Source organism: Mauremys mutica, chromosome 4, assembly GCF_020497125.1.
Source record: "Mauremys mutica isolate MM-2020 ecotype Southern chromosome 4, ASM2049712v1, whole genome shotgun sequence".
Classification (NCBI taxonomy): domain Eukaryota; kingdom Metazoa; phylum Chordata; order Testudines; family Geoemydidae; genus Mauremys; species Mauremys mutica.
In genome coordinates, this window is record NC_059075.1 from 73074409 (window position 1) to 73096854 (window position 22446).

Sequence of the window (22446 nt, forward strand, 5' to 3'; positions counted from 1 at the left end):
CCAGTACACAGAAAAACTCAGAACTGTCACAATCACAGCTACTCAGTCCGTCTTATTGCAGCTACTCCATTCTCACTCCAAAACAGCACTAACTAACACTGAGACAGTTTCTGGTAGTGGCAGTTCAGAAGGAAGCCGGGTAAACAAGCTACAGACCTTGTGGAAATGGCAAAAGCACATTATGTTATGAGACTGATATGTCTGAACATGTCTATTATGATGACTTATCATACCTGAAACTCACAGCCACCACCTGCGTCAGCAGGGGAAAAGCAAGACCGCCCGGTGTAATGTGGTGGGAGCTAGACAAGAATGAGCACTTTTACAAGCACATGGCTACTCAGCTTAGTCTGAATCTGCTCAGGCTTTAGGAAACCTTTAGATCTCACCAGACACGCCCAGAGGCTCAACACAGCCCATACTTGCTGAATACAGTTACAAGGTGTAGTCCTGGGGGAATTCTGTGCCACTGCGCACATGCAGAATTTATGTCCCCCACAGATTTCTTTGCTTCCCCACAGAAAAATGACTTTCTGATGGGGAAGCCACAAGAGCAGTTATGCGACCCTCCCCAGCAGTATGTTTTGGGTGCCCAGGGCAGCCAGCAGAGAGGTAAATCACTGTGGTGCAGGTGGTAGGACTGGGGAAGACTCCGCTCCCTACCCTGCTCAGCTCAGCTACTAGTCCTGGCTGAGCTGGGGAGGATGGGACTTCCTCTTTTCCCACCCCCAGATTTCTCCCCCAGCTGCAGGAAGCTCTGCAAACTTCCCCCCTGCACCCTCACCCCCACCCCAACCCTGATTCCTGCACCCATCACTCCTCAGCTGCAGGGGGAGGGATGCCTGTACAGGGAGCTGCTCCCACAACCACCCAACCCCTGTGCATCCAGAACCCCTCATACTCACACCCTCCCGCCGATCCTCACCCCACCACACACTCAGAACCTCCGCAATGAGCCCCACTCCCCCTGCACGTGTATCACCCCAACGAGCCACCCGCACCCGGATCCCCACCCCACTGAGCCACACTCCCCCAGCATCTGGACACCCCCCTCGAATCCCTCACACCCAGACCCACCTTCCAAGCTCTACCCCCCCCACATCCAGACCCCCCCGCTGAGCCCCAACCACCTTCACCTGGACCTCCCTGCAGAGTCCCATTACCGTTGCACCCAGAACCCCCCAACAAGCCCCTGTGCATCCAGATCTTCCCCGGACCCAGATCCCCCACTGAGCTGCCCACATCCAGATTGCTCCACACAGAACCTTCTCAACCCACAGCGGGATCCCCCCACACTAAGTCCCTCCACACTTGGATCCTGACTTGCTGAGCTTGCCTGCCCACACCTGGTGCACGTGGCATGGAGGAGGGGCATGTTTCTGGGGCAGGCCCAGTCCTTGTGCTGTGTCAGGCTTGGATGCAGCCTCCCCACTGAGTCCATGTCCAGGGTGGGAGGGAGCCGCACAGTGATCTCCTGCCTCTGTGCAGCCAGTGGCCTGTGCTCCCTAATGCCATCCTGGAGCCTTCACATTTATTTGGCAAATAAAATTTGCAGAATTTTAAAATATTGTGCACAGAATTTTTAATTTTTTGGGTGCAGGATTCCCCCACGAGTAAAGGTGGAAGAGCCAAGCACTGCATGTCAGTCTCTGACCCAGAATTTGGGATGATAATTCCCCTGGCCGTTACAGACACTATCCAAGGAACACTGGCCCTGTGACTCTAGTTCCACTGATCAAGACCTTGCCACACAAAGGAACCCCCTGTTCTTTGAGACTTTCATATTTCTGTAACCTCCCCCTCCCATTCTCCCTCTTTCATTACAAAGTAGATGGTAGGGCTAACACAAGCCAACTTTCCCTGTACATTTTTAGCCTCCAGCAGCTCCTACTTACTTAGGCCGCATAACTCCAGGGAAACACTGGGCACTTTTGTGACCTGTTCCTCCTGTACTGTGGCAGGTTAATGGAAACACAAACATGCTCCAGCAAGGTCCCTCGCTGGATCCCATTCACATTGCATGTGTATCCCCTCAAGAAAGGCTCTCTGAACTTCCAAAGTCCTGCCCCAGCATGCACCGGGCGTAGTATAAATGCTAGAAAGGCGTCTCTGGGCCAGTGTCTGGTGAACAGCACAGGAGCGGAGGCAGCCTGGTCAGTCTGCTCAGGCTTCAGGAAACCTAGATCACACCAGGCAGGTCTAGAGGCTTAACACAGCCCAGACTTGCTGAATGAGGGTTACGGGGTAAAAGAGCCCAGGGATTGTACGCCAACCTGCTCTGCCCCAGATTTGGGATTGCCCCTGTCACTCCCTCACAGACACTGCCCCCAGAAAACTCGGGGAAGCACAGACAGGCTGCATCCCTGTGTCACTAACACCCACGTGGGAGGACCTGAAATTGCCAACTGACTCTCCCCTACCATGCAGCAGATCCAGGGCAGTTTGCAGCAGCCCTAAGACGGGATCTCTTTGCCCCAGCACTCCCCGGCCAGCCGGCATGGTACTGTACTTCCAGAAGCCTGCCAGAAGATGGCGCAAGGTTCTCCGCCGCACTGCACACGTACTGAGCGAGCGCAAGGAACGCGCCGCGGAGGGAAGAGGAGAGGACCGGGCTAGAGCAGGGTGCTGGGAATGGCACGTGCCTGCCCTCCACATAGCCAGGCTCGGTCGTAGCCCGCCGCCTCCAGGGGCGCTGGAACAATTTGTAGAGTGGGGGTGCTGAGAGCCATTGAACCAAACTGTAAACCCTGTATAGAATGGAAACCACTTTAAGCCAGCCCTTCCCAAGCCAGGACCTGGGCTACACTCAGTGTGAAACAGCCTGCACTTACATGGAGGAAATGGGGCTGTGAGAGCCTCCCCCATGCATTTAGGAGCAGGGGCCTCGTTTCCTACGGGAGTTGCCCTCCCCTAAACTTTTCAGAGGTCTATATGCTCCATTAGAACTTCCACTTCTCCCACCTTTTCAGGCTATAATATCACCTATGTGCTGTATTCTGACACAACTTTGCCACAACAGTTTTCTGAAATGAGGCCCCTGCCTGGGAGCTCTCAGCCTGCTGAGCCCAGGAAGCACCTGCCTAACTCTATGCAGCTCCTGAGAGGGGAACAAACTCTTGCTCAAAAAGCTGACTGAGTTCCAGAGCAGGAGTGGCCAAGTGACTCCCTGACACATAGCACAGGCTGGATTTTTTCCACGTCCTCAGTCCCATGGACAGGATTCCAGCTAGAGCAGGGCAGGTGGAAGGAGAATACATTAGCAAGTGAATCCATCTACCCACGTGGAACAAGGGAAACACAGGGAGTCAGGGACACCTCCCCAAATTCTTCGGAGATCTGAACTACAAGGAGCAAACAGTTTATCTACTAGGCCTTCCTGTCAGCGTGTAGCTGAGACTCTGGCAGTGTGAGCTTCCCCACAGTGGTACCCAGCTGGGACTCCAGAAGCGTGAGCTTAGCTACAGCAGTGCCAGTGAGCAGCAGCCTCTTGCAGCAGCACTCCCTTTCTCCCAGATGCACAGAGGGAAGCCTAGATGGATGGCTCTGTCAAAGAGCTGCAGGCACAGCTTGGTGGGAATAATTGGGAATTCGATTAGGTGGTTCTGTGCAGCCGATTAATGTGATTAAAAGGCTAGCAGGCAGGATTCAGAGGAAAGGCTGAGCTGGAAGAAGCTGTTCTTCCCTTCCGCACACAGTCCCCCTGCTGATGTGCTCTTGCATCTCATTTCCTCACACCCACATTCAATGACAGCAGCTCCAGGATTCTGCTCGGTGTTGAGCTACCCAGGACTTCGTGACAGTCCATGAGCTGCACAGCAAGACCACCCAGAGACTCTCAAAGAGCATCAGGGATAGAGCTCAGGGGCTCCTGCTCTATAAGACACATGGGCTAAAGAAGAATCTCCATTACCTGTTTAGCAGTACAGGACCTATGACACACAACTGAGCAGTGATATTTCCATCCACAAGAGAGCAGTGGTGTGCACTGCCTTACCCAGATAGCTATTCTATTATGTTCCTAGTGCAGCCAGTGGAGTCAAGGAGAGAGATTTAGACCACCTTGTAATTGATGGGGAAGGGAGTTCATTGTGCTCAGTGTAAACATGGGATAGTTTATAAAAGGGTCAAGTTCTGCTGACTTTAATCTTATGAATTAATAAAACCCAACCCTGCACATCCCATGCACTTATAACAGATAATGGTCTGGATAAGCCTTTACTTTACCTGCCTGTTACCCATACAGGGAGCAGTAATATCATATGCTAGCTGAGGCCACAGGAATTAGTGTGTTGGCCATGCAGATGCAGCTCCTATTCTGATTTCAGCCCCAGCCTTACTTCACATCAGGGGGAAATGTCCCATCCAGAAGTAGATGGTGTCACCTGCAAGTACATAGCATCTGGTAGTAGTTTGTCTGACTGTTGGCACATTCAGGCTGGCACACAGCCTGGCACAGGGTAAAGTGGAGGCACTTGGACTGCCCGGAGCCCTAATTCCTGCCCAGGTGCCTGTGTGCCTTGCAGCTTTTGGGAGAATCCAGGGTGCAAGAACACCCAGCCACACTTCCTGTTGTCCCCAGTCCAACCCTATTCCCCAGGGCTTTTGCCAGGGCTCATAACCATCTCTGCAGCTCCTGCAGAAGGCCTTGTCCATTGGGAGTACCCTCCTGAGGGCCCTGTGCAGCTCCTTTAATCTGACTAAAAGAACAGGAGTACTTGTGGCACCTTGGAGACTAACACATTTATTTGAGCATAAGCTTTCGTGGGCTACAGCCCACTTCATCGGATGCTTTAGCCCACAAAAGCTTATGCTCAAACAAATGTGTTAGTCTCTAAGGTGCCACAAGTAGTCCTGTTCTTTTTGCGGATACAGACTAACACAGCTGCTACTCTGAAACCTGACATTTAATCTGACTATACCACAGCAACTGCAAAGGGGCCATTAGGCAGTGGCTCAGCAGAAGGGGTTTACAAATGGGCTGCATCTCAGGCCTTGTCTACACTACTTAAGTCGAATTTGTGGATTCGAATCTACTTAAGTCGAATTTGTGGATTCGACCTTATGAAGTCGAATTTGTGTATCCACAGTAAATACACTAATTCGAATTTCTGAGTCCACAGTAACGGGGCTGGCGTCGACTTTGGAAGCGGTGCACTGTGGGAAGCTATCCCACAGTTCCCGCAGTCCCCGCTGCCCATTGGAATGCTGGGTAGAGCTCCCAATGCCTCCTGGGGGAAAAATGTGTCGAGGGTGCTTTTGGGTAACTGTTGTCATTGAACCGTCAATCACGCCCTCCCTCCCTGAAAGCTCCGGCGGGAAATCTGTTCGCGCCCTTCTCTTGTCAGTTACAGCGCGTACGCCACAGCACTGCGAGCATGGAGCCCGCTGCGATCATCGCTGCACTTATGGCCGTTGTCAACTCCTCGCACCTTATCGTCCACCTCTTCCACAGTCAGCTGCTGAGAAATCGGGCGAGGAGGCTCCGGCAGCGCGGTGACAGAGTGGCGCAGACCTCTCACAAAGCAGGGTACGCCGCGCCGTGGAGATCATGGTGGCAATGGGTCAAGTTCATGGTGTGGAACGGCGATTCTGGGCCCGGGAAACAAGCACGGACTGGTGGGACCGCATAGTGCTGCAGGTCTGGGATGAATCACAGTGGCTGCGAAACTTCAGGATGCGTAAGGGCACTTTCCTTGAACTCTGTGACTTGCTGTCCCCTGCCCTGAAGCGCCAGGACACCCGGATGCGAGCAGCCCTGAGTGTGCAGAAGCGAGTGGCCATAGCCCTCTGGAAACTTGCAACGCCAGACAGCTACCGGTCAGTAGCGAACCACTTTGGCGTGGGCAAATCTACCGTGGGGGTTGCTGTGATTGAAGTAGCCCACACAATCGTTGAGCAACTTCTCTCAAAGGTAGTGACTCTCGGAAAGTTCCAGGACATCATAGATGGCTTCGCCGCGATGGGATTCCCAAACTGCGGTGGGGCTATAGATGGGACTCACATCCCTATCCTGGCACCAGCCCACCAGGCCAGCGAGTACATTAACCGAAAGGGCTACTTTTCAATGGTGCTGCAAGCACTGGTAGACCATAGGGGACGTTTTACCAACATCTTCGTTGGGTGGGCGGGCAAGGTTCATGACGCGCGTGTGTTCAGGAACTCTGGTCTGTTTAAACGCCTCCAGGCAGGTACTTTCTTCCCGGACCACAAAATAACGGTTGGGGATGTGCAGATGCCTACAGTGATCCTCGGGGACCCAGCCTACCCGCTAATGCCCTGGCTCATGAAGCCCTATACAGGCGCCTTTGACAGAGAGAAGGAACTCTTCAACTACCGGCTGAGCAAGTGCAGAATGGTAGTGGAGTGTGCTTTCGGACGTCTCAAGGGAAGATGGCGGAGCTTACTGACTCGCTCGGACATCAGCGAAAAGAATATCCCCGTAGTTATTGCTGCTTGCTGTGTGCTACACAATCTCTGTGAGAGCAAGGGCGAGACCTTTTTGTCCGGATGGGAGGTTGAGGCAAATCGCCTGGCTGCAGTTTACGCTCAGCCAGACACCCGTGCCGAGAGAATATCCCAGCGGGAAGCGCTGTGTATCCGGGAGACTTTGAAAGCAAGTTTCCTCGGCGAGCAGGGTAACCTATGACTCTCCACTTGCTTTCAAGATAAACTGAACCTGGGCCTGTGTCTGTATGTGTCGATTTCGATCTGCGGTTACATACCCCGTTCTCCAAGTTTCCCCCACTTCCAAAGCACGTTTTAAAGCAAATTAATTGTAACACTCATTATTAATAAATCTTTGTTTTACTTTGCATTTCTGTTCAGGTGTTGAAACATGGACGCATACTGTGCTGGGCACGGTGTGCACTGATGTACAGACCGCTTGTTCCATAGAGGAATGACATCCTCCTGCTCCTACATAGGTCTCTGGGGTGGGGGACGGTTGCAAGTGGTTGTGCATAAAGGGGAGGGTTTGCAGGAAGGGGTGGGTTTGCAGGAAGGGGCGAGTGGTGCCTTCTTTGGATAGGGGTTTGGATGACGGCAGTGGGCTGCGGGTTTGGGCGTAGGAAGGGGTGAGGGGTGTGGGGGAAGGGTGAGTATCTGTCCGTGGATGAGGGCTCTTGTTGGGGCTCAGGGCAGCGGAGAGGCTCGTTGCTACGGTGGAAGTGCATGGTAAGGGCAGCGTGCCTTAACATTAAGGGGGTGGCAGGCGCTAGGACCCTGGACAAGCATACACATCACAGAATGACCCGGGGCAGCATACACCACACAGAGTGACCCTGGTGCCTACTGACTGCAGTGTGTGTGTGCCCTGCAGTTGATCATGCCCCCAAGTCTGTACCCTGGTAATGTAGGCTATACCGTGCAATTATAAATCCCCTCCCCCCCCCATACACAAAAAAATCCTCTGACACGAAAGACGTGACCGAAACAGTGAATAACAGCAAACAGCTTTTAATAATCTAATACACAGTGCGGGGATGAAACTTGGATTTGGGACTGGGTGAGCCTGTAAGGGAAGCACTTCTACAAATTTATAGCGTGAGAGGTGTGTGGTACATTAGCGCTATGCAGTGGTGCAGTGACAGTTCTCACGGCCCCTACCGCCCCTCCGTCTTGTACTTTTGGGTGAGGGGGGGCAGGACTTCTTGGCGGGGGAGGGCGGTTGCAGATACACTGCAGGAGGGCTCTGTCCTCCTGCCTGCGGTCCTGCAGAACATCAACAAGGCGCCGGAGCGTGTCCGTTTGCTCCCTCATTAGCCCAAGCAGCGTTTGAGTCGCCAGCTGGTCTTTCTGCCGCCACCTATCCTCCCGTTCGATGTGTGTGCGATGCTGTTGACATAGGGTCTCCCTCCACTGTCTCTGCTCTGCCGCCTCGGCTCTGGAGCAGGCCATCAGTTCCGCGAACATCTCGTCCCTAGTCTTTTTCTTTCGCCACCTAATCTGCGCCAGCCTCTGCGAGGGGGATGCCGGGGCAGTCCGGGAAAGAGCCGAAGCTGTGTGATGGGAAAAGTAAGTGATTTCCTTGAACAGATACATGTTTGCGAACAGTGAACACAGTCTAGTCAGTTTCTCTGAACAAGACCATACAGGGCAACAAGTCTCACGAGATCTCAGGACAAGTTCGAGATTTCGGAATACGCTCTCATTGGCTGCGGCATTGCACAGGAGAGCGGACAAGTGGGGAGAGACAGCTGAATCCGTCTAGCAGACAGTCCTGGTAAGCCTTACAGTACATTCTGCTTATCAGTTAATGGATAGCTGTGCCCTCCCGCTAAAGGCAATCTGGAAATCATATACTCTGACCCTTTTCCAGCCACTCCCGCCAGTGCACGGGAAAGATCAATGTATGCTTTTCCTATGTGGCCTACAACACGTGGCTGTTAAGCGAGGGTCATTGTTATGCAAAGTAAAAGTCAACCATTCACAACAGTAACAATACACTAATTGCCCTAATTAGATGCAGCATTTCATGAACGAGATCACCCTGAGGTGGGTCCCTCGGAGTCACAAAGAGCGGATGCTAAGGGAAGCCCTGCAGAGACCAGGACCATATGCGGCCATGCTTGTGGAGGCGATGATTCCCATGTACATAAGGATGTCCTGGCGCGGAAGAGTGTGCTTCCACGGAGCACCCAACAAGGCACCTCTCCCCAGGAACCTCCTGCGGAGGCTTTTCAAGGACCTAAATGAGACCTTTGTTGAATTGTCCCTGGAGGATTATTGTTCAATCCCTATATGTGTGGACCTACTTTTCATATAGTTTTTCATTGAAAATTTTATATATAGTATTTCTATTTTTTTATACCTGTTTTATAAAAAATAAATGTTTACATGTTTATAGCACTTACCGTCTGATCCTTCCCCTGATTCAGAGTCCGGGTTAACAGCCGGGGAGGGTTGGTAGGGGATCTCTGTGAGGGTGATGAAGAGATCCTGGCTGTCAGGGAAAGCGGTATTGTGTTCGCTGTCGCCTGCGCCGTCCTCCACAGACCCTTCCTCATCTTCCCCATCGGCGAACATCGAGGAGGAACTGTCCAGGTTCACTATGCCATCCACTGAGTCCACGGTCACTGGTGGGGCAGTGGTGGCAGACCCACCTAGAATGGCATGCAGTGCCTCGTAGAAGCGGCATGTCTGGGGCTGGGCTCCGGAGCGTCCGTTTGCTGCTCTGACTTTTTGGTAGCCTTGTCTCAGGTCCTTGATTTTCACGCGGCACTGCGTTGCATCCCGGCTGTATCCTTTCTCTATCATTGCTTTGGAGACCTTCTCGAAGGTCTTTGCATTCCGCTTGTTGGAGCGCAGCTCCGACAGCACAGACTCCTCGCCCCACACACCGATCAGATCCAGGACTTCCTGGTCTGTCCATGCTGGGGACCTCTTTCTATTCTTGGATTGGCCGGACTCCTCTGCTGGAGAGCTCTGCATTGTTGCAGGTGCTGCGGAGCTCGCCCCGATGTCCAGCCAGGACGTCAGATTCAAAGTGCCCAGACAGGAAAAGGAATTCAAATTTTCCCGGGTCATTTCCTGTGTGGCTGGTCAGAGAATCCAAGCTCGGACTGCTGTCCAGAGCGTCAACAGAGTGGTGCACTGTGGGATAGCTCCCGGAGCTACTAAGTTCGATTTGCATCCACACCTAGCCTAATTCGAGCTAGCCATGTCGAATTTAGCGTTACTCCACCTGTCGGGGTGGAGTACCGAATTCGAACTAAAGAGCCCTCTAGTTCGAATTAAATGGCTTCCTGGTGTGGACGGTTGAGCGGTTAGTTCGAATTAACGCTGCTAAATTCGATTTAAAGTCCTAGTGTAGACCAGGCCTCAGAAGTGGAGCAGGGCACAGTTTTTCTCCTGTCCTCAGTCTCCTGGTATCAGCTGCCTTCTCTGGGGTTTGGATGCCTTAGCTTTACCCGTGTTTCAATAGTTTCTCTCTGCAACATAGCAAGCAGAGCAGCTAATGAATGAGCTGGAACCCCTGGGCTGCACAGGAGCCAGCCACAGCTGAATGAGAGCAGAGGTGCAGATGCAACCAGCTCCCCTGGCTGTCCAGATTCCTCTCCTCCGCAGGTCTTGCTGGCTCTCCCTGGCTCCACTCTGCCCTTTGCATGTGAAGCAGGCTGCCATAGAGCTCTCCCCCCACCTCGCTATTTACAATGCAAAGCAGCCCCCTCCCGCGGCTCTGGGTTATATTTAGCTCCCTGGCACAGCCTGTGAGAAGCATCAGGTGCATACTACCTGCCATCCCTGTGGCCCTGCTGAGAAGCCATGATGCTGTAGCCCCAGCCCTCATTAGCGGCCCATGATTCACCTTGGGGCCTCATTCTCTGCAAAGCAGGCATAGGAGCAGACACGCTACAGCACAACCGGTCTCCGTGTGGGGCTAATGCCACGCTGGAGGCCAGGGCAGATAAGAGCTCATCGCTGGACCACTGCAGGCAATAAGCACGAGGCTGCTGCAGCAGGCCCCGCTCTGCCTCAAGAGGGGCAGTATGGGGCTGTCAGCAGAAAGTATCAGGATAGAACAGAGGGGCTGACTGGCCCAAGCAACCCCAGAGGAGAGGGTCTGGCAGGGCAGGAATGAGACCTATTAGCCCCAGCCTTGGTAGAGCAAAAGAGGGCCAAGAGCTAGGGATTGCTGAGTGTGCAGTTGGGCCAGCTGAGGTGACCAGTGCTGGAGCTGGCTGCTGCCTTCGGGGAAGTCTCCCAGAGCCCAGGTGTAGCCCTGCTGGTTGAGAAGGAAAAGGGAAATGGACTCACTCCCTGCTGCTCTCCTGCCCTTGCCAGAGCCACAGCACATTTCCTGTCCTGGGCACATGAGCAACAACAAGCCCAAGCCAGAGGGACAGCTTAGCCTCAGGCTGGCACACTGTCTAACCTCTGTGCCCCTGCTGTTTGCTTTCTGGGGTGCAGTGCAAACAGGCCCAGCTGCATTGGCATAGTTTGACTTCTATATTTTGGGGGAGGAAAGGGTCATAATACTATTAATAACAGGTCTAACTGCTGGATTTAGCGATTGTTAGCGATACTTAAATTACAGTGTACTTGAAATCACAAATGTGGTTCATTCGTTATTTAATCACCCGTAGTTTTTTGTTTTAACTTATTTGCCATGTTTACCAGCTACCACTTAAAAATCAACACAGCATAAAAACAAATTCTTGAATAAATAGAACTGAACACTTTCATGTAACTATGTTGTTGACATTACTAAACTGAAATGAAATCCTTATATGACACGTCAAAATGTGTGTCTTTCAGAAAGACTGGTAGATTACATTTTCTCTTTCCCTATGTCACCTTTTTTGAAAGAAAAACACCCTGTTCTCCTGGGATGGGAGGGCTTTGTTGCTGTTCAATAAAACAAGTGAAAACTGTTTTCTCAGCACAAAACGGACCCTGTCGAGTAATTATGATTTTCTTCAGCACATGCAATGCACACATCAAAGAAATCTGTTGCTAAAGCCTCTCCCCTTTGCCCATCTGCCTAAGCACATTCCACTCACATTTAACCTTCCCTCTTCTCTCGGTCACTCACCTGGGCTTGACACACTCAATGCTGTACACTGAGACGCTTGGGAAGAAGCTCAGATCTTACGTTCACTTGCTACGATGTGATTAGAATGTGGCCCCTATGTCTAGAGGTCTGTGTTTCAGGGACAAGTCTCTTATTTTAAAAACTAGTAAAATTGAAACGGACCCACGCTGGAGTTCTGCTGCGAGGGTGAGGAGTTGCTCTCCTGCCCTCTCCTGAGGCAGCCCATGTGGGGAAACTGACAAAATCTGGGAGCCCCCACCACCATGCAGCAACTCTGTGATGTATCCAGTGGGGGGGCAATGCCCTCCCACGCCCGCCTCCCACCCCAGTCTCTGCCCATGCCCATCTTCCTGCACAGCCCACAGAGCTGAGAGGCTGTGATGGTGAAGGGAGGCTCATGCTGTGAGCTGCATCCCAAGCACCTGCAGGGAACCTCTGCGGAGGTGCCAAAGACATGAGAGACCCAAACTGCTGAGATCCCTGAGGCTGCAGCAGGGACAGGCCCAAGCCCTGCCATGCAGCCCCCAGGTTTCTGCTGGAGAAAGAAGAGGATGCTCCGCTTCAGGGGCTTCGTCACTTGCCATATGTCTTCTGGGGCAGTCTCTGATTCCCTGGCACTGGGGCAGCTGGTGCGGGGATGATTATTGACTCAGCCAGTGTCACAGATGAATCCGAATGTGTCACTTCCTGTGCAGGGCTACCTGGGCCAGTGAGCCAGGGCGGGTTCCCCATTGGGGGCTTGTCTGGGCGTGAGTGCAGGACAGAGTGTGGCCCAAAATATTCAACCATACAGGCCTAAAATGAGGCACCTCAGTCTGGTAAATGGTCTGATTCCCACAGTGGCCAAGCACCCCTGATTGCTGCTGCCAGGCCTGGGAGCTACAGGTGCCTAGAACCGTGGGAAACCAGCCCACTTCAGTAGAAGGGCCTAAATAAAAGGGGATTTGAGCCTAACTTTATGCCGCTTACTTTGACAATTTTGGCTTAAGCGTTGCCCAGAGTCACAGCATGAGTGACTGTCAGAGCGTCAAGCATTAAAATCTGGCACCTGCTTAGCCTCTTATCGCGGTGGCAGAGGGAGCAAGAATTGCTGGTACTTCGGAGGCATCTCCCCAGTGGGGTAGTTGTCCCTGAGTCAGTGAGTTTGTGGCATAATTCAGCGTCATTAGCAGGGTTGGCACGAACCTGCTGCTGGAAGCACTAAATATAATCTGTGCACTGAGCCCCCATTCCACCACTCCATGAACCACAGGAGCTAATTCTGGAAGGCACTAAATATCCAGAGGCTTAAAATATCATTTCTGATCATTTCAAACCCCTTTATATAATGACTGACGTCACCTCTCCCTCATGCTGGCTAATGGGGCCACAGCAGGAGCTGGGCAAGCTAGTGATGCCAGCGGGTAGGGACTCAGAAACCTCATTTATTCTGCTGGCCAGTGCACCTTCATGTGGCATGAAACCTGCTTTGATCAGTGTGACACATGGAGGAGACCGTCCTGCACAGCAGTGTCCACACTCAGCAGCTACCGCAGGAGCCCTCTGCACCCTCCCACATCTAAAGTCTTGGGTAAGCACCTACCGAGTCTTACACCATGACTGAGCAACGGCCAAAGGAGGTGCTCAAGTACAACACGCAGGGCTGCCCTTGTCTAGAAGGGCTGAGCATACGGGAGAAGAGAGCAAGGGCTAGATGCTGCCTGCAGCTCTCTACCCTTCCAGCTGCCAAAGGCTCCATCATATCCCCACCTCACCCAGAGCTGACCTCTTAATCCAGTGTATCATAATGGAATAAAGACCTGCGCCTGTTCCACACTGTCCCTGCAGAGCAGCCAGGCCTGGTGGCTTCACAGGACCCCTAGGGCAGAGTCCTGCTTTGAGACACTTTCCCGCCACAGCACCCCCATCCCGTTTTTGCTCAGATGCCAGCAAAGCCTGATCAGGGCACAAGTGAGATCTCCCTAGTTCTGAATGCCCTGTCAACCCGTCACCTTCACAGAAACACCATAAAATTCAGTACCACAGGCAGAGTCTCTTCCAGAGAGCCCTGGTGCTGGGGGTCAGGATGAGGGGCATCTGCAAGCTGCGTAGGACCCAGGGCTGGAAGAGTAGCAGGGGCTCTGCAGGTCAGGACTGAGGAGTATCAGTAGAGCTGTCACTGGGGGGAGATCAGGCCTGGCATAGCAGGATGAAAGTGATCCCCAGAAATATTAGAGCTGGAACAAGTCCAGGCTGATTAAATTAGGTTGCAATATGTTCCATTCCTCCCCTGGGGGGTTGGGATAATTGCAGCCAGCTAATCCGTTCATGCACATCTGTAGGAAAACAGCTAAGAAAGGAAAATCCTGCTCTGCGGCCTCCACTGTGTACGATAAGCCCTCACTCTCGCTGGTGGTAGGGCAGAAACCTTTTAAAGCAGCTGATAAAGCACCAAACTAAGGCAAATCATCCCCATGGTCCAAACCATGCAGCCTGCTGCACCTCCCAATAAGGCATTTTTGTGAGTATGTGGGGGGCCCAGAGATCCTGACCCAGTAACATGGTGGGGAGGGGCCTGCCCATGCAGGATTGGGACTTCCCCTTTCCCCACTCAGAGGCTAGCAACCAGCTGAGTTTGGTCAGCTCTTGGCAGAAGGTTGCCATACTGCCCTGCCAGAAAGATAGGCATCTTTCTAAGGTACCTGCATGGCCCCCCGGTTAGGGCAGTATTTGAGTGCCGTACAATCTTTATCGCATTTAGTCTCATCACATCTCTCTGAGCTAGGGAAGTGCTAGTATCTCCACAGGGAACTGAGGCACAAAGAAACCAAGAGACTTGCCCAAGGTCACACAGGAAGTCTGTGGCAGAGCAGAGAACTGAACCCAGGTCGCCCCAAGGCCTAAGTGAGCATCCTAATCACAGGACCAGCCTTCTACTCTGCATGTCTCCTCAGCATAAGATATTTAGACTCTGAGCTCCTCAGGGCAGACTCTCTTTGTAACTCATCAGGCCCCCTGATGAATAATCAATCACACAGAGCCCAGGGGAGATTGCAGGATCCAGTGGGATGGATTATCCAAGCCAGCTCACAAGAAAGCAATAGCTGTTCCCCGCCTTTCTCCTCTTGACCCAATCCCATGGCATCTAACCATCCCAAAGTCCATACTGTATGTGCCCCCTCCTACTCTGGGCGAGCAGTGCTAGATCCTGGGTCTCCTCTCACTTACACCAGTGACTCCACAGAGATCAATGGTGTTACACCAGGGTTCAAATGGAGAGAGAGGACAATCTGGCCCCAGGCCTTCCTTCACCTCTTGGAGGAGGGAAAATGGAGTCCAAGCTACTGGAGGCACCATGACATGAGCAGAACCCTAGGCAGGAGGCTGGAGCTACTCAGGAATAAAAACAAAACTAGGTATCCAGACCGGGGATGTGTGTGGTAACGGCTCACAGAAGTGGGCAGCCTCATTAGGGGCCATGAAGAGTAGCAAGAACGCCGTCTCTCCCCCCGGCTAACTTTTCTTGGATGTAGAGGATGGGGGAATTGGGGGCAGAGCAAACTCAGTGGAACAAGAGCCATGCAAGGAGCAAATCATTCCACACTGGGTCCCTTTGCAACAACGTGCCTCAGAAGATTTCCCAGGTCAGAGCTAGAGAACCGGCATCAGTCCCCTCAGCGACTTATCACTGCTCAGGGGTTTTAAGCTCCCAGGGTGCCTGCAGCTGAGGCCCACTGACCTTGTGGGATACAAGGGGGAGAGGAAGAACAATGTCTCAGCTCAGACCAGGAGAGCCCAACAACGAGGAGAGGGAGGAAAATGGCACCACAGAGGGCAAAGCAACTGTCAAGGCCATGCCAGTGTCCTCAGGAGGCAGCTGTGCAGATGTGTGGGGCCTCCCATGCTAGGCAAGGGCCTGAGGAAATCCATCGCCCCATGGATAGAGAAGGGAAGCAGGAGAGGGCAGTTAGAGGAAAAGGGAAAGAGGGGCTGTGGGGATGGTAGTGGGGAAACAGCCTGGGGGAGAGACGGTTGTTTCCCTGGGCAGAGGTTGTGGGGGGACCCTATTTGATCTGTACCTTCCAGGATTGCTGGGCCTAGCACCGGACTTCGGGGAAAATTTAAAGTGACAGGCATGATGGAGAAAAGAACCGAAAGGCCCAAGGTCAATGAGAATACAGGCTACCAGCTATTGAACCAAGAGACACCCCTCACCACCACCCTCTTTCTCTGCATGGTGACTCTCTCCACCCACAGCAGTTTGGAACAAGGTCCCTCAATGGGATAGGTACACCAGGGCTCAGCTCCCACAGCCTCTTGTGTAAAATAACCCCACGCAGACATGGGTCAGTGAGGGGGGTCAGCAGGTGCCCCCAGAGTCATGCACATTGGAGCACAGGCACATCTCCCTGCTACCCCAGGGGATGACCTCAGAAATCTGGGGTGAGAAAAGAAGCTTCTGTTGTGCAGAAGGTCCCACGCACACCTGCAGTGAAGGGCTGACAATGTTTTGCAGCTCCCTGCTACCGTGAAGGGAACAGGGGAGCCGTGAAGTTCCCAGGACTGGCCGGGGAAGCTTCCATCACTATGTTTGCATTATCCTCAAAGTCGTGCAGTGAGGGGGAGGCTCCTACCTGTAGGACACCTGCTTTCTGATGGCCAGGTTCAGGAACTGCTCCTCCATCTGTGCCCTTGCTGCCACTCTGGCTCCTCTCATCTCGTCCAGTTGAGGGTCCAAGTCCTGGTGCAGTTGGAGGCCTGCAGGTTGCATCAGTCCTACACTGCCTTCTCTTGCCGCCCCTTGGGGGTTTTCCTGGGTCCCCCCATCCTCTCTGGCTGGCATGCAGCCTCTCCAGCTCCGGGGCGCTTCAGCCATTCGCAGTGGTGATATGAACAGCCAACCAGACACCTGCCCAGAAGAGTCCTGCTCCCTCTGTGCACGCTGCCTGGTACGCTCAGCCCAGCCCCACGACGGTGCTGCACCTCACTTGCCTCTCCAGGGCCCCAGCAAGGTTCCTGGGGTGGATTGAGTTTCCTGGGAAGAAAAAAAAAACAGTCCAACTTTTTGCCAATCTTATTTATCGGCTTCCTGGCTGGACGGTTAATGCAGCTCAGAATCTGCAGCTCAGCCTCAGTCTGTCTCCTCTGCCCCTTGGAGGGTGGTCAGCAAAAGGCAAACTGGAACAGTCTGGATGGGGGGAACCCAGGCACGGCTGAGCTCCTTGACTGAGATCTGCCTGGCCCAGCAAACGCAGGAGGATGAAGGGGAGGAGGGTGAATAAGAAACAGTCCTGATCAGAAACAGGGATCCCAGGAGGCAACAAAGCCGTGAAGAGCACAGCTCCCACCAGGAGCCCAAGAGCCCAACTCTTCCGCTGCTGGGAGAAGGGGTCAGGGCTGAGTCACCAGGGACCTCAGTGTCTCCTCCAACAGCAGCCAAACTCAGCAGCAAAAAAGAGCAAGGTTCCTGTGCACAGATCCTGCCGCAGAAGCAGCAGCCAGAAGACAGACAACGCACAGAGAGAGGGGGAAAGGGGCTGTGCTAGTGCTACACCGGAGCGCAGTGTCACCTAGAGACACTCCAAAACTGGCACTTAACCCTTTGGAGCCCAGAGAGTTGCAGAGACCTGGGAACACGGCACAGCCCTCACTGCTCTCTGCCAGGGCTCCCTCTGACTGACACACACTATTCTGGCTCAGTCTCTCCTCATGGAGCTAGCTGCCCAGTCAAGTTAACAAGACATGCAAATTCACACGCAGTGAGATCTGATTGGCCTGAAAAGCTGCACAAGGCTGCCAAAGAGTTACAAAGAGTTTCACTGCTCTAGTCTCCGACATGGGGTGGGGCTGGGGGTGTGCAGCGTGCCCAGGGCAGGGCTTCACCCTGTGCAGGGGGATGAATGCCCAGTGGTAGGTAGGTCCATGCTGTCTCAGTGACTCTCCTTCCCTCAGGACCAGCCCAGCCCCAGCTCCTGCTCGTCCCTTTTTGATGAAAAGTCATTTCTCATCCCTGATCATCTGGGGACTCGCCTTGTGTCTCCCTCGTGTCCAGACCTCGGAGCAGAAAGGGGCTTCCGGGCCATCTCTCCCTGTCCTGCTGGTTGCAGTAGCTCCTTGCTGCCCTGGTCCTACTGCCCTTGCTGAGGCCACCCACCCCAGTGAGTGCCATGCTCACTCCCCATCATCACCTCTCAGCTGGTACCCAGGCCAGCCCTGCTGCAACAGCACAGGAATCAGCCTGAGTTGGTCTCCCCCTGCCAAGGCTCTTTCCAATCCCAGGAGCTCCCACCCTTGCCTTCTTCCTCCCTCAACCTCACTGGTTCACTGGCCTTCCAGCCAAAGGGGGGGTGGGCAGAGCTCATCAGCATGTGTCTGAGAGCGGTTGCTGGAGAGTGGCATGAGGTGCTCCCACTCCCACTCCTGGTCCAACTGCAGACTGGAGGAGCATGCAAACACAAACTAGAAAAACCCATCCCCAGCCTCAGGGACCAGGACAGCACAGGACCCTACAGTCTAGTTACCAGAACTTTATCCAGCCTTAAGTGTCACTTGTGACATTTCCCCCTTGTTCTTCCCCTCCTTGGGGTTTACACCTTACAGATGCTGTGCACAGTGATCAAGCCCAGCTCCACCCACCCCACCCACATAGTCGTGACTTGTCACAGAGCCAAGCTCCCAACATGCAGCTCTTCTCTCTCTGTGCGTGAGTCAGCTCCGCCAGCCCCCACATACATTTTGTTCCTCTTCTCTGGATTCCCTCCAGTTGATCATCAGCTTTTCCCAAGCTACACTGTCTGGGTGGAATTAACACCCAAAAGTTGCAGACATTCTTGGTCCCTGACAAAATCAGCGCATTCATTGTTTGCCAGCCGGGCTGAGAGCCGACTGTGTGCTGTGCAGTGTGTTTCCTGCCTGCATGGATGTGTGATTGTTTTATGGTTTATTGCTCCCCACAAGAAGCCTTGAAATCAAGAATATTGGAGCACAATGGAAGAAAAGGACATTTTTCTAGTACTGAGGTCCCCAGGGCTGAACATGGCAACCCAGGTGAGGTCTCTCCAGAGGGTGACTAACCCCCTCCCTGCTCTGGGACTGAGGCCTTTGAGTACCCAGCTTAAGAATTTCACCAGTGTTTCGTGGCCATATCGTTGCAAACTACTATCCCGTTTTCTGCCCCGCAGCCCTGTCTTTCCGGGCCATTCCTGCCCTTCCACCACCCCACCCCCCCCGTTCTCCCTCCTACTGAGGATCTAGGTTTCAGGTTATTTTTCTCCAGCTGCGTTTCCCCAGACTGAGTCTCACCTTGCTGTTTGGGGCCTGTGTCTCTGATTTGCCTCTCAGGTGCTTTTCTGTCTTCACTGGAGATCATGGCTCCTCGCAGGTTGATATAATCTATGCTATTCACCCATCATCTTTCAGCTCAGTCAGGAAGAGTCCAGTATTACTGAGTCTTGACCTTGACTCTGGGTTTACTCTACTTCATACATTACCCTTTGCTTATGTGGTACTGGAGACTGTGCCTTTAAGGGCGGAACTTCCCCGAGAAGAGAGTCTAGATGGGGCGCTGGGAAGCTCCTGTTGCTATGCACAGTCAGCCAGCTAGAACCAGACCCAGAGAAAAGCAGCTCTCTGCAAGCATCATAAGCACTTAGTGATCACTGAACACCACGTGGGAGCAGCAGTCGAAAGGAACTAAGAAATATCCTGAGCGGAAGAATGGGGACTCTGAACTGCTCCAGAATTAACTCTCTGGATATATAGAAAACAACAAGAGAAGGTTTGCACCCCTCCCCCACCCTCTGTATCTGCAAGCAATGGGTGCCAGCAAAAAGGGAGATAGTCAGAAGGTTGCCCTGATTCCTAAGAGCTGGTTCTGAAGCACACGGTGTGCTTACCAGTTGTCAGGGAACTAGGAAAGCGCATTACACAGATTTGAGCAGTACTGTGCACTCCATGCCAAAATGAAACGCAAGAAAGAGGTTTTCAAGCAGAGCACGGAAAGAAAGTGAAACCACACAGGAGTTTGTGACTGCTCCAAGGCTGCAGAGCCAGTCTTGCAAGTTTAGGGTGCAGAGTCCCTGATAAGGGACCAGTTTGGGATTGGAATCTGGGAAAGGGAGAAAACAGCGAGAGACTATTGGAAGCCCCAGAATTCACCCTGCACAAAGCAATCCGAATTTGCCAAGCAAAGGAAGTCACCCAGTCCAGAATGGAGCTTATGAGGGCTGGACAGTGCTTGGACTGTGGAGACATGATAAATGATCCCAAATGTGACAAGAAAAGAGACATGAGGCAGTAGGGCACGGAGAGCTCAAAACCAGCACACGGAACCCACACAAACGGAGACAATGCCTGGCCTGCAGGCTGTAACAAGCTCCACTTCTCCTCTCTGCCACACCCCCACTCTCATTCAAGCAGGTTTATTGTCCATCCAAACAAACCAGTTTCTCAGCTCCCCCCCTTATATTTCAGGGTTTCACTTTCTCCAGCTTCTAGGCCCTCTCAGCCAGTCTCTCCTCCCTCCCCTGACTCTTTATAGCCTCACCTTAACTGATCCAACTGGGAGGGAGAGCCTCTGTTGTATGGGGGAGCTGGACTCACTTCAGTTAGAGGGTCAGCCACCCTGAGACACACCTCCCCCCTTTTCAGGAAAACCTGCCTCTTTCACAGGCACTTATTTTCAGAGCTGCAAGGCCCCATCTGGACAGCTCTCACCCCAAACCCCATATAAATTCATACACATCAGTGTTCCCTAAATTCCCCACAATCCTTAAAGCCAGCCAGCCTTCCAATCTAGCCTTCCCCACCAGGTAGGGTGACCAGATCTCCCGATATGTAGGCATTTGTCCAGGATTTGTCCCGATATTTTGCACTCCTGCGTTTTTGGTTTTGTTTTTGTTTTGCTCCGCTGGTGCGACTCATGTGTCCCAGTGTTTTCTTCATCCCATCTGGTCACCCTACCACCAGGGTAGTCCATGTAATCTTCTCTGGGGCTTCCAGCTGTCTCCACATAGAGACGCTAATTCTCCCTCAAGGTCACTGACCATGATGATCAGGTGACCGGTCCCTTCCAGAGTGGTCCAATGTGCCACAGCTTGCGGCTTTCTTCATTGGAACCATCTGTAGCTTGCATTCTGTGGCTGCCAGTTGCTCTGACAGTTCCCCTGTTCTCATAATGGAGCCCATAGAGCGGGTGTCCTCTGCCTCTCCACCCACAAAGGACCACTGCATTTGCCCCGGCCTCTTAGGCAATGCAATCACTCCACTCTGGGCTCTGCAAGCCCTGCTCTTTCCTGCCAGAGGATAGTAGCTTACACACCCCACCTTGTTACACCTGAGTGCCCACCTTGTTACACCTGAGTGCCCTATCTTCTGGCCACCCACAATGTGCACTGATCCACTGCCTCGGTTTACTGGCTTCGCCTCATTTCAATACTCTGCTTAGCACAAGGCACTTAGACATGTTTATAGTAAAACCAAAGTGAAGTTTATTTAATAGAGCTTGAGTTTAAGGTTCAAATAAAAGGATTTGGAAACAGAAGGTTACGTAAAAGAAAAATGTATCATGCACTCTATAGCTATACTTAAATAAGTTACTTTCCTGACTAATTAGGTATTTCTCACCCAATGGTCACTCCATACCTCGCTTGTCCAGTCCAGAGAGCTGGGCTCTATTTTTCATGAGACAGTCATGCTGGCAGAGCATCCCCATAATGGATAACATTTTGTGCCCCTTTCCCGTCTCTCATACAGTCCCAGACTTTTGTCTCATTTCGTAATCAGGGCGTTTCATTAACTTCAGTTCAGACCTGATGATCCCTTACTGAGCGTTTTCCTTTGGGGTTCTTTTGTCTTTGTCCATGCTCAAGCCTGCATCTACTCCAGACTGTATACAGAAGGTTGCACTGGGTCCAGGGATGTCAGCATTGACTGAGTCAGCTCTGAGACCCACCCTGCCTCAGGTGACATTTTTCACCTCCAACAGTTGTGGAACCTAATATTCTACAAATTACATAACTCTAAAACTATTTCTCATACAACGTCCCACACTAACAGTGATAACCAGCTAGTGCTTAGCTTTGGAGAGACCCCACAAGATCCCCTTCAGTGAAATATTGGGGAGATGGTTGGGCACAGGTATAATATTCCTTTCTGGGCATGTCTGGGTAGCAGGACTCTCTAGGTCCCCACTATACCCTGATCCATCTCTGCCATCACTGTTTGTCCCCGGCCCCTTTCTGTATCTGGAGCCCAGCCAACTCCTGGACCAGCATTAAGCACTGCCGCTTCCCACTCTCTGCCTCTACCTTATCGTGGGCTAATTTCTGTTCCTGTTCTATTAGCAGATAGATAATCTTCTGCTGGAGGTGCTGACATTTTGTTCAACAGAAAACAAGAACGCCAGCCCTGTTAGAAACTGATGTCAGAGTCACTGGGGACGTGCAGACGTATGAAGAGACAGATGAGGCAAAACAAAAAAAATCAATATAATTTGGGGTCACTGGAGGTGCCACCACTTCATAAAAATGACCCTGTGCAGCTCTGTGATGGGAAGTGGTGTCACAAGGGGTTGCCCTGCGGTCATATGAGCTTGTCTCCCCAGACAGACACATACTGAGGAGGAATAGGCGACGCTGTGTCCAAGTCCCAGACAGGAGGGAGATAAGGGATCTGAGTCTGCTGTTTTGCCCAAGAGGATCACAGACAGGCAACAACCACACCATGTTAAGACAACGGCGCCCCAGGACATGGAACAACCAGAACAAGTAGTCTCGCCATCGCCTGACAGCAGTAGTGGTGTTCCAGGGGAGCCCCAGTGCTCCAAGCGACAGTACACGGCAGCTCAAAGACTAATTGAATGCATTTAGTTATGAAGTTGTTTATAAGTATTTTTGTAATTTTGCAGTATATTTATGTTGGTTGTTTTAAGTGTT

At 52.5% G+C, this 22446-nt stretch overlaps 1 protein-coding gene across 3 annotated transcripts in view; it reads right to left on the reverse strand.

Moving 5' to 3' along the window:
• The window catches only part of DGKZ (diacylglycerol kinase zeta), a 108177-nt gene extending 89148 nt beyond the window's left edge, over positions 1-19029 (reverse strand). The window contains exons 1-2 of one of the 3 annotated variants that reach the window (XM_045015604.1): positions 18815-19029; positions 16147-16547 (exon numbers count right to left, since the gene is read on the reverse strand). In XM_045015604.1, the coding sequence (XP_044871539.1) occupies positions 16147-16388 (242 nt within the window). In that variant the 5' untranslated portion in view covers positions 16389-16547; positions 18815-19029. Of the gene's footprint in view, positions 1-16146; positions 17176-18814 lie in introns of those variants that run through there. The other 2 variants (XM_045015603.1, XM_045015606.1) reach the window with 2 other exon arrangements.
• Positions 19030-22446: the final 3417 nt, after the last annotated feature.